Genomic DNA, 12,116 nt, shown 5'->3' on the forward strand with positions numbered 1-12,116 from the left:
AATATACATATGTACATACATATGTATTAAAAAAAGAGATCAAAGGTTTTCCATTATAAGTCTTCAAAAATATTTTGATTTTTGTTTAGAAACATAAGTTTGTCCACTACAAAAGGCTTGAGGCGTGTACGCCGGTCAGAAATAATTTGCCCAGCCTTGCTGAACATCCTTTCCGACTCGCTCGAGGTTGCTGGAACGCATAAATATTTTTTAGCTACCTCTTTGAAAGGCATCATACTATCTGCGTTCGTCTAAAAATACTTATAATCATTAATTTCAAAATATTTTATTTAAAATCTTTAAATTAACCTTCCAGAATGAGAGAGGATCACATTCCTCCGGTTCATTTATATTTTCCAGATGCTGTCGCAGGATTATAATCGCATCCGCTCGAGAAGATTTAACTTTTGCCTTAATTTTATTTTGCAGAAAAGAAAAATGTGGTTTCTGCGAAGGTTCGGGTGGTGTTGGCTGCTCCCGTGAAGTACTTGGCAAAGCGGTGTATATCTCCTGCTCCAAAGCCTTAACTGCCTGATCTGCATTTGAAGACGATTTAAAACCATCCTTTTTAAATCTAGGATCAATCAGGGTTGTTATTCGGGGAACAGTGCGTGTTTCGTAGTGGGCGAATCTATCATTTAAACGGCTACTTAAAGTTTCGAAGGCACAGACAACTTCTGCAGTTTTAAGATTAGGTCTCAAATTTTGCAGTTTTTGATGAAGCTCGCGTGTTAGGGGAATAACGAGAGAAATTGTCGCATTCTTGCTGCCGGAAGTGGCTATAGTTGCATCTTGGAACGGAGAAAGAAGTTCCGTTAGTTCGTTTAAAATATCGATTTCCTCGGCGGAAAATGGCACTGGAGCCTTAGGCGTACACAACAAGACAGATGACAATGCTTGCATCGTTTCTAAAAGCCTTTTTATTATTTGAAAGGCACTGTTCCATCGAGTTGACACTTCCTGAATCAGGCCAAGCGGGCTTTCAATATTTTGGGCCTGCTTAAATTTAGCCATTGCAGTAGTGCTGCGTTTCATGAAGGAAACAATAGATTTACATTTAGTCAAAATAGGTCCAAGAATTTCAAGTTTTAGGACATCTTGAACTAGCAAGTTGACAGTGTGCGCGAAACATGGAAAATGCTTAACCTCCAGAAGCTCGCACGCTTTCTTCATGGTGCTGTCGTTGTCGGTCACTATAGAAACCACTTTTCCCATCAGACCCCACTCCGTCAAAACCACGCGAATTGAGTCTGCAATATTCGCAGCAGTGTGGTTAGTGGACGTTGAAAGGGTCGATGTTGACAAAACTGCTGAATTTAGCTGGAATTCCGTATTAATAAAATGGCAGGTTATGGTCAAATAGCTCTCGTTCGCCTTGGAGGTCCAACCGTCTGTTGTGATTGCCACATACTCCACACATTCTAAGGCTGACTGTAGTTGGCCTTTTAAAGACTCGTAAACTTTGGGAAGCGATACATCTCGAAGGTATGTTTTGGATGGTAATTTGTATCGGGGATCCATTTTATGCATCAATGCACGGAATCCTGTATCATTCACAATACTAAATGGTTGCACGTCTAGTGCAATCACACGCATTACATGTTTGTCCAGTTCTTCCTTACGCTTAGAATCAGCTGGGTACTGCACATCACGAAGTAAAAATGCATCCAACTTTGTTGATACAGGAAGTTTCTCTGCAGTGAGGCGATTGGGATGTATGCGTTTTAAATGGTCCGTGAGGTTAGTCGTGTGGGCTGCCGTTTTTAAAATTTTTCCGCAGTAAGTGCATATCGCCTTTGTCCTGTCGTTGGTTTTCTCGAAATGCTGCCAAACTATGGAGCCTTCCCGCTTACGTTTTGAGGACTCAGCCTCGCAGTTTTCCTTTGATGTTCCTATTAAATATAAATCATACAATTAAAGCCATAACACAATGTATGTCCAACATAAACATATGTACATACGCACGCGTTTGAAATGTGCATGTTGAAAAATCACATGCGCGTTTACTTATATGATAAATACTTACTTTCAAGGTGTTTCTCCATCGCTGAAAGATTACCAAAACTCCACGTCCGCCGCCACCACCACGAATGAAACTTAATAAAAACTTAAAAAATGTTATAAAGTTGAAACTAATATAATCTTATAGTTCATACCTTTTGCGTGTTCTCTTTTAACTCGTCGTTCTTTACATTTGCAGACGTGCACAAAGGAAACATCGATAGTCGCAATCAACTATCGATGTTTAACAAAAATGCAAAAACATCGATACATCGATAGTGCATCGATGTTTTCTCCACCTCTATTTGTTGTGTCAACCACATACTGCACATGACCAGCGTTGCCAGTTTAGCCGTTTTCCGGCTAGATTTAGCCGTTTTCCGGCTAGATTTAGCCGGTTTTGATAGCAACTAGCCGGAGAAAATTCGATCTAGCCGGCAGCCGATTTGTTAGCCGGTTTGTAAAAAAAAGTTAGCCGTTTTTAGCCGATTTTACTATTTGCCTAATTTTCAGGTGCAAAAAGTAAACAAGTTGTTCGAAAGCAATAATGCAGACCCAATGAAGATTTTTAATGAACTCAATGTTTTACTTTCGCATCTATGCTCCCAAGTGGTTATTAGCGCGGACACATTTGATCCTATATGCTCCCCGTTGGAACCATACCTTGCTCCATTTCCACGGTTTTATCACAGTTTTGAAGAGTATTTAAAAACCAAAGTAAGCACAAACGCTTTTGACCACGAAGCCGAGAAAATAATTCGAGAAAATTGTCGCTATTTTATTATCACTTTAATAAAGGAATTACGCCAACTCCTCCCTACAAATATTGCCACACTAAAAAAATTGACTTTTTTCAGTTGGAAATGCATTAAGAGTAATTAAACCAAAAGTATTTGTTCAACTACAGCAACAAAAACACAAATATTATGCCGACGAAATATTTAACATCCATAGAGATGCAATGGCAACGGTTAACGTTACATACCTGGAGTAATTTAGACTCAACTGTAAAATTTTGGGCCGAAGTTTATCAATTTCGAAATGCCCTAGGAGAAAACCCTTTCGCTGACCTTTGCAACCTAGTTTTTAGTTTTCTTGTTTTGCCTATAAGTAATGCAGAAGTAGAGCGAATATTTAGTCCAATGAATATAATAAAAACTAAGCAAAGAAATCCAATGTGCGTTAAAACGTTAAACGCTATTTTATATATAAGATACGGTTTAAAATGTGAAGAAAAAATGCTGCCATAATTTTACTGTAGATGACGATCTCTTAAAATTAATGAATTCAGGTGATATATACAATAGTGATTCATTTGATGATGAGGAATATACACTCGATATAAATTAATGGTGTTAACTAGTCTTTCGTTTCTTGCGATTTATTTAAATAAAGCATGTGAATTTTCACTAAAATATTTTAGCCGTTTTTTGCCAGAGTCTATGTGAAATTTCACTAAAACATTTTAGCCGTTTTTAGCCGCTTTTTTTGGCCAATCTAGCCGGTCGGCCCAAAAAGTTCTGGCAACACTGCACATGACTTCGAAGCGATGCTTTGCCTTTCGGTTATAAATGTGTACACACATACATATGTATGTATTTAGCATGTTCAATCAGTAATAGCTGTTTAGCTCAAATACGTTTATGTGTGTATGTATGTGGTATAGCGCAGTCACGTCGCTCATACACATCTCTTTTGCCTTTGTGACTTCGTGTTTGATCGGCACTGATGTACAGATTTTTCGCGTAGCTATGCGCTGTATTTGGCAACCAAATAGGCTTATGCTTGTACGTCTTTGTAATTTTTTGTAACTTTACACCCAAAAAAAGCGTGCTTATCTTCCAAGAATAAAAAATATAAGTATGCCACTCTGCGTCTTTTTACAAATGCTTCGTTTAAAAAAAAAAAAATATTAAAATCGGTTTAGTACTTTGAGAAATAAGTCGTTACAAACGTACTCCATATAATCAATTTTATATAATAGTATAGATGCATGAACCAAAAAGACAAGATCACGCGGGCAGGAGAGTAGCCCGTTAGAATCGCATTAATGAAAAAAGTTGAAGGATTTTGACATTAGCCGTTTATTTACATTTCTTCGTTGTTTACAATTTGGTGGTGGCTTTTTACTGCAATTTTCTTCATTTTCGCTTGTGACAACGTGTGTACACATAAGATAAAGAATAATTTAACACAACGGCATGATTTTTAGAAGAATTTGCATAATAAAAATGATTTTTCATGCGTTCAACAATTTCGCGGTTTTCTCCGTTCTCTTCGTTGTTTACTTCTTACAGCAAAAATGGCGTCGAGATTTCGGCAGCTAGAAAATAACTTTTTTCGTTCTTTCCGTCCCGCGTGATCTTGTGTCTTTCGTTCATGGTATAGATGTATGTATATGATTACCGTTAAGTCGAATTTCGCTGATTGTGGAGCGCAGCCAAGTTTTTACCCTTCTTAATGTGCTCAACGACCTTTCAATTGTGGAAGTTGTACAGGGCATTACAATTGTAAGGCGCATTTTACTTCCGGGTAGAGAATTTTGCTTTCAGGTAAACTTCAAAGGTAGAGGTACGCTTTACACAAACACATATGTAACTAGAAGTTCACAAAAGTATATATAAGACTAGTCGTCGATTTAATTAATTAACATTTTACGGCAGATGTTTTTTTTACGAGGAGGAAACATTGAAAGTCTAACCCCGTCAGTGTGAGACTTTATGGCCCCGTCAGAATGGGTACTTTGCGTACGTTCCGCTCAAGGATGAAACTGACAGTTGAGTAGACTGTGTGTTTGCATAGAGAGCGTCAGATAGGCGACGTATGAGTTGCCGTACCGGACGAAAATCACTCTACTCTCTACTTTTGGCGTACAGTAAGTACGACACAAATGTCAAACGCCATTTTCGCTATTCTTCTACATCACGCCACTTCCACGACCGAGTGCGCGAAATTAAAATAAAATCGAATTATTTGTGTTCGCTATGGAATGCAACTTAATCGAGGCTGTACAAGTGCATCCCTGTCTCTTCGATAAATCAATTGCGGGTTACCGCAACAAGCTGGCCAAAGAAAAGGCATGGAACAATGTGGCGGCTGCTGCCGGTGCCAGCGGTAAGTGGAAATTTATAAAATATAAAGGATTTCATTATAAATAATTATTTAAAATGGCAGTGGAACAATGTCAAGGTCGGTGTAGGTCTCTCCGCGATCGCTACTTAAAAGAAGTCAACGTAGGAAAAGGGGCTTCTGGCAGTGCTGCGAAAGACACTAGTAACTGGAAGTACATGGATGCGATGACTTTCCTACAGCGACACGTAGCTCTTCGACAGTGAGTGATTAACCATGAACACCAAATCTATGATATAATATAATTATAAATCGAATTACCCTATTCTGTGGGTTTACTCTGTATTACGATTAGGAACTTAATGCGATTCGAAAGGCGACACGGAGTAATAAAATTTCATAATGCCAAGTATTCCAACCCAAATGATTTGCTTTTCGAATCGCAATACGGAGTAAAGGTCCTGGTTTTCATGGCCTTTTTGCATTGGCTAAAATAGCAGCGTAACGATGTGACATCGAATTGCCAAAGATCTTCTGAAAATATTTGAGTTCCCAGACGTTCATAATTCCAATTCTATGTACAAGGCATAATTCATATTCATCAATAACCCCTATCTTCAATTGAATGTTTAACACAAGCGCTCTATATATTAAACACTAAACTATCTTTCCGCTAAACAGAACGATCGGAAACACCACATTTATCATCGATGAAGTTGAAAACCAGCCTACGCAGCAGCAAACCTTTGAAGAAGTTAGCTTTGAATCGGAGGTTTTGTTTGAGGAGTGCCCTGTCGAGGATTCCACATATGAGGTTGCACAGTGTGACCAGTTGAATAATGACTGCAGGTCGACTTCACAACCATTAATTGAGAGCCAAAAAGACGTAGGCGCCAGTTCGAATAGATCTATAAAGCGGAAAAGAGATGAGGATCGGCTAGATCAACTTTGTGGTACTGTAAGTGACTGGCTAAAAAAGTCTGAAGCACCTGCACAACAACTAAGCCGTAATTCGCAATTTCTATCAGTGCTTGATTCTTATCTTCTTAAGCATTCTGAAGAAGATCAAGACTTTTTAAAAATTCAAATTTTGAACTTAGCCTACAACGGCGTGGAAAATTAATTTACTTTTAATTTAATCCAATGTAATGTACATTGGCCATTAGTACCTGTATTAACGTTCCAACTGAATTAATTACAATGTAATTTAAACGTGACTGAATTGATAGTTCCTTTTTAATTAAATGATTTACACTACGGTGTAGTGATATGAATATATGTACAAATACACATTTAAGTTTTTGGTAATAAATAAAATATACTGTAGTTTGAAGTGTCTAGTAACTTATTTTTATATAACAAAAGGCATATATTAGAATTTTATTATTACATATATATTTATTATTAATATTTTTATGTATTATATTTTTTTTATATAATACTATTTTTGTTGCTATTAATATAGGTAATTTTTAATAAAATTATGTACATGTATTCTTTAACAAAACCCGTGTAAATCCAAGTGTGAGTATGTACAAAGTACAAAATGTAAATGGCTAAAAATTACCGTTTTTAAATATTGCACAAACTTGGATTTACACGGATTTTGTTAAAAAATATATGTATGTATATAATTTCATAAAAAAAATAACCAAAATTAAATAACAACAAGAATAATATGTTTTTTTACTTATCTCTCATTCTCTTAAAAAAGTTGGCTTGGTCCAATACCCAGCCGAGTGCTGTACAGTGTTTTAAAAGAAAACTCATATGAATTCACATTTCAAATTTTGTACAAAATTTAAAAAAGTTAACAGGTTTTCGTCAAATAAACAAACTGTTTTGAAACTGTGTTGCTTCTATAAAATTTAAAATGTTTTCATTGCCAAAAATATACTGCTACTATAATTTATGATTTATGTGTATTTTGTTTATAGTATGATCTGTAACCAATGTGAGGAAATTTTAATAAATTTTAATTTTAAAATAAATAAATATACTACGGTTACCTTAAAAGTGAAATAAAAGTAATGTACATACATACAGCCATGTGAAAAATAATAGTGGCACGAGATTTTGACCAGTTTCGGTTGTTTTTCTTTTGTTTCTTTAATGTTTATTATTTTTTTTTTATAAAAATACAGCTCACTATCTAACTATTAAACATTAAACATTCAAAATAAGAATAGCGAAAAGTGGTAAAAACGTCGTGTCCCTATTATTTTCCCATGACTATATGTATTTACAGTGGTAAAAAGTAATAGAGACAAGAAATGCTGACAAGTTTCGGATTTTTTTCTGTTGTTTATTTAATGTTTAATCATTTTTATAAAAGAATAACTCTTAATATAAAAGCAAGGTATACAATTTTGCCGAATTCTGATCAACTTTTGAAAATTTAATTTATATGCTGTTTTTTATCTTGAGTTATACTTATATAAAAAATTATTAAACATTTAATAAAAAAAGAAAAATATCCGAAACTTGTCAACATTTCTTGTCTCTATTTTTTTCACAACTGTATGTCTATATTTAAATGAACGTAAATTGATAATAATTTTTTATCTAATCTAAGAATGATGGATCAAATCCAATTTCAAAGTTATTGGTGGTAGTTAGGCGGACAATTTCAACTAATGCATAGGGGTTTCCAGCTGTTAGTTGCCTGAAATGAAATGATATATAGTATGCATTTTAAATCTGCTTATTTTTTGTTTTAATTCATGTAATTTTAATATTATAAAATCTTATATTATTTAAAATTTTCATGCAATTTTTATATTCTACTCCTTCGAATACAAATGTAAATAAACTTAATGTATTTCAACCAAAGTCACTTTGAACCTTTGGCAACCTAAATATTAATTATTAAGACATTGCTTACATTGGACAACCTTTATTTTATTCGGTCCTTTGAATTGGGCGGGATACGACATAGCTCATCAACTCATCCCTTAGTTTGAAAGCGTTGTTTGAACATGTCCTTATGGCCTTTTGTAAAGGGGTGGATATTTCGTTGCGCCACAGCCCCTTTGTTACCACGTTCCCATCATCCTGGTCAACGTATTCAGGTGGGCAATAACTTCCATCATGCATCTTCAAGAAATTGTGCAGAAGTACGGTCGCTTTCACAATTTTTTCTGCGGATGTTGGGCTCATATGCAAGGTAGACAAAAGGATCCTCCATCTACTTGCTAAAATGCCAAAAGCATTTTCAATCACTCGGCGTGCTCGCGACAAACGCTTGTTTAAGATTTCCCTCTCCAAAGGCAAATTATTTCCAAAATACATATATAAGAATTAATAGTAATAGTATGAAACTAAAGTGACAAGTCAATTGCTTGTACGAACCTGGATACGGTTTCATTAAAAAAGGTTTTAATGGGAACGCAGAGTCTCCAACAAAATAGTGTGGAAAACTGTTGCTAGTGCCGGGCAATACTTCTTCTTTCGGCAAATTCAATTGGCCCGTATATAAACGCTGCCCAAAACTCGAGTTCCACATAACTCCGCCGTCAATTTGCGAACCGTATGCACCAATATCTACCGCAGTGAAGGTATAATTTGCATCACAGGCTGCCAGAAGGACTATTGAATAGTTACCCTTATAATTATAAAAAAGGGAACCGATGTTGTTCGGGCAAAATATATTTATATGTTTGCCGTCAATAGCGCCAACACAATTAGGTAGATCCCACATTGAATAAAAATCGTTGGCAATGCGTTTCCATTCATTCTTCTGTGGAACCGATAAATAAATTGGGCCAAGTACTTCCCATAAGACATCACACGTCTCTCCAACGATTGCTTTCATTGTGGAGAGCCCTATTTTAAAGGCAGAATAATGAAACTGCTTACTTTCCCCATACGCTAAATATCTATATGGGCAAATCTAAAATACAGGTAACCTTGGTGTTATTTAGCTTTATTTTCACTGTTGGAAACTATATCAAGCTGATTGCTTTTGGATATAATTCACTGACGTATACTTGAAGCCTCAAAAAAAATTTGGATCAACTTGCTGCATAACTTTTGAATTATAGGTGTTTAAATTTAAAAAATTAATGAAAACAAGTGAATTCTTTATGTAATTTTTAAGAGGGGCAAACTTAATTATGTCATAACTTTTGAAGCACATATTCTGACTTGAAATTTAATGGGCATTTAGCACTTATGTGTATACTTCATATGTAGTAGGTAAGAAAAGTGTGCATTGCAAAATAACGAAATGGCAAGTAAGTCAAAGTCTTTAACTCCACATTTCACAATTTTCAAAATTTTCGGTTTATCGCGTATAGTTTTTGAAGCATTTTATTTTAAGAACTTCTTAAGTATGTGTTGTATTCTACAAACAATTACGAATAATGTGATACCTTAGCAAGAGGTGTGCTTTCAGAATAAACTAACTTTTAAAGATAAAATATTCTGCGATCTTGAGCGTAATTTTTATTCCAAAAACACCTTAATTGAAGGCACATTTGTAAAATATGTCGAAACGATCTAAATCTTTCTATAATTGCTAGTCCTTATAACGTTGCATATACCTGTAAAATGCTTCAAAAAGATGTTCTCTAGAAGTGTTTAAAGACCCCGATTTAGTACTTTTAATTATGCTCCTTCTTGTAGCCAGAATATTTCGAGCGTGGTATCAAATCAAATTTTTTTCGACAAAAGTTCTGATAGTTGCTCTTACTTAATTGGAGCCTTTTAAATTCAATGGCGTCCCCAGTTTTGCCCGATTGTCTCCACTTTTGGAGACAGCGGTACTTGAAACTTTGCTTATATTTGAACTATTTTATAAAAAAACTCTCTCAGTTTTGAAGATATTTTACTAAAATTTTGCACACGCTTGTATTTTAATATTTCCTTCACTATCTCATAAAATCATCGAAATCGGTTAACTCCAAAATCTAGCTCCCATACAACTGATTGTCCAGAGTTGCAGTTTTGCGTTATAACTCCTCCAATTAAATAAGTAAAAATTTAGTATAGGTTCACTTTAACATATAGCACGCATACAATTTATTAATCAGATATGAAGTTAGAGTTATAGCGCAAAAACACATATCTGATTAATCAGTTGTATTGGAGCTATACGTTAAAGTGCACCCATTTCGATAATTTTAAGGAATAATTAAGGTAATATTAAAAACCGTTATGTGCTAAATTTTAGTAAAATACCTTCAAAACTGAGGGAGTTATTTATAAAATAGTTAAAATATTATCAAATTTTCAAATACCGTTATCTTGAAAACCGGAGCCAATCTGGTAAAACGGGGGATGCTATTGAATTTAGAACGTCCCAATTAAGTGAGTTCAACTTTCAAAATCTCTGCTCAAAATTTACAACTTCAACAACTTAATTTGAACCCAGCTTATTCTTTTGTTTTCTATTTCATGTTTATTCCTCGTCTAACTTTTGAAGCACTTGATTAAAATGAATTACACTTATATTAATCGACTTATTAAGAGAATACGAATAAAATGATATATAAAACATAGGTGTGCTCACAAATTTAAAAATTAAAAATTTTTTTTTTGAGGTGTACCTATTTTGTAGATTTTCCCATATACATAGGTACATAATTTTTCAAAAACCGATAATAGTTTCCCATGCGAGTTTGTGTACATATCTGTGGCATTTTATGGCTAGTTAATCGTTGTTTGGGAACCCAATGAAATATTGCTTTAAAGGGATAATGGCTTATCTCATGAGAAGTTAACTTAATAATATGCCAAAGATTTATATATTACATACATTATATATAGATATGTACAATAAATACAAACTTACGTGAGCGTTAAATATAGGCGGCATTCTGGCGAAATGGATGGCCTATTAGAATTTTTTGTAATTTTTTCCTTAATCAAATTAAGGAGGAAGTCGAAAACTTGCTTCTCCATCCTAACATTGTTTTTAAATTCCTCCTGGAATCGAAAATTTGCAGTGAAGAAGCCACGTGTGTCCCGATCCCGCAGGGAAGGTCGCACCCACCATCTACGACTGCCATAAAGCCTCTTAATACACTCACTGGCTTCCAACAACAGCAGCACAATAATTATTATTTCAATTTTTTGCATTTCGAAGTTTCGCTTTGGGATATTTAATCTTTAAGGGCACACCGAAAAATTTTCTGCATTTATAAGAACGTTTGCCGCCAATAGAAATCAGCTGATTTGTTTACACGCATCGAATACTTCATTGTGGCATCCCTGTACGTTACGTACGTGATGTCGGATGGACGTATTGACTGAAGTAAAGGAGAAGTGCTGATTCTGACGAATGCTTTAACTCAAACTAACAGCCCGATTCTGTAAAAACTGACAGCGTTGCTTGTCAGTGCTGCCATGTCAGAGACGTTGTCAGTTGAAAGCTCCCGTGCTATTCTAGTTCGATGACTGAAAAGCTGAAAGCTCTTTAAACTCACCACGCAATGAACGGCAAAACAGCTGACTGGTGAGTTAAGTCAAACAGATGGCAACTGAGAATACGTAAGTTTGTTTACATTTTTTGTGTTAAAAAATACTTAAATGTGTTATTATTTTGATAGTGTGATAACAACTTCTTTATTTTCTTTTCTTTTGAAATAATATGTGTGCTACGTATGAATGTATGTAGGTGCGTAAAGTTTGAACGCTCCAGCGCAGAGCAGATGAGTTTTTCATACATTTTTGCCGACAACACCCGGAGTTCCAAGCAGGAAAAATCAATCCGAAGGAGCCGCGGCGTATGCAATTGCTTTGGGAGGAGGTAGCACAAGGGCTGAACTCCTTAAATGGTCCAACACGCACGGCAATCAAATGGAATGAGGTTGTATATACATATATGCAATATTACTCTTTTTGTGCATCAATAGTTACGTTTTCTTTACAGACATTAGGGAATTGGAAAAATCAATTACGCACGCGAGTGCGACGCATTAAAATGAACCAACGACTGGCTGGTGGTGGACCATCCGCTAACAGACCTCTCAGTGACTTCGAAGAGCTAGCGCTGGACACATTTGGAACAGCAGCAGTTGGCGGTTTGGAACATGTAAGGGCTT

General features: G+C 35.3%; 2 protein-coding genes across 2 annotated transcripts; both read right to left on the minus strand.

Moving 5' to 3' along the window:
• Nucleotides 1-309: 309 nt before the first annotated feature.
• LOC118753569 (zinc finger BED domain-containing protein 1-like) lies at nt 310-2,045 on the minus strand (the record flags this gene model as incomplete). Its single annotated transcript, XM_036488453.1, has 2 exons — nt 2,027-2,045; nt 310-1,892 (listed from the first exon to the last, which is right to left on the minus strand). Coding segments are annotated over exons 1-2 (1,602 nt in total), but the record flags the coding sequence as incomplete, so codon positions are not given.
• Nucleotides 2,046-7,727: 5,682 nt separating this feature from the next.
• LOC118753568 (protein ALP1-like) lies at nt 7,728-8,905 on the minus strand. Its single transcript, XM_036488452.1, has 2 exons — nt 8,422-8,905; nt 7,728-7,735 (listed from the first exon to the last, which is right to left on the minus strand). The coding sequence occupies exons 1-2, from the start codon at nt 8,882-8,884 to the stop codon at nt 7,728-7,730; spliced, it is 471 nt and encodes a 156-aa protein (XP_036344345.1). The 5' UTR covers nt 8,885-8,905.
• Nucleotides 8,906-12,116: the final 3,211 nt, after the last annotated feature.

Source organism: Rhagoletis pomonella, unplaced genomic scaffold (assembly GCF_013731165.1).
Source record: "Rhagoletis pomonella isolate Grant_MI unplaced genomic scaffold, Rhpom_1.0 Rhpom_scaffold_02633, whole genome shotgun sequence".
NCBI lineage: Eukaryota > Metazoa > Arthropoda > Insecta > Diptera > Tephritidae > Rhagoletis > Rhagoletis pomonella.

What these genes read in the sequence shown, in the direction of transcription:
- LOC118753568 (XM_036488452.1), bottom strand. Translation starts at nt 8,884, where the DNA reads ATGAAAGCAATCGTTGGAGAGACGTGTGATGTCTTATGGGAAGTACTT.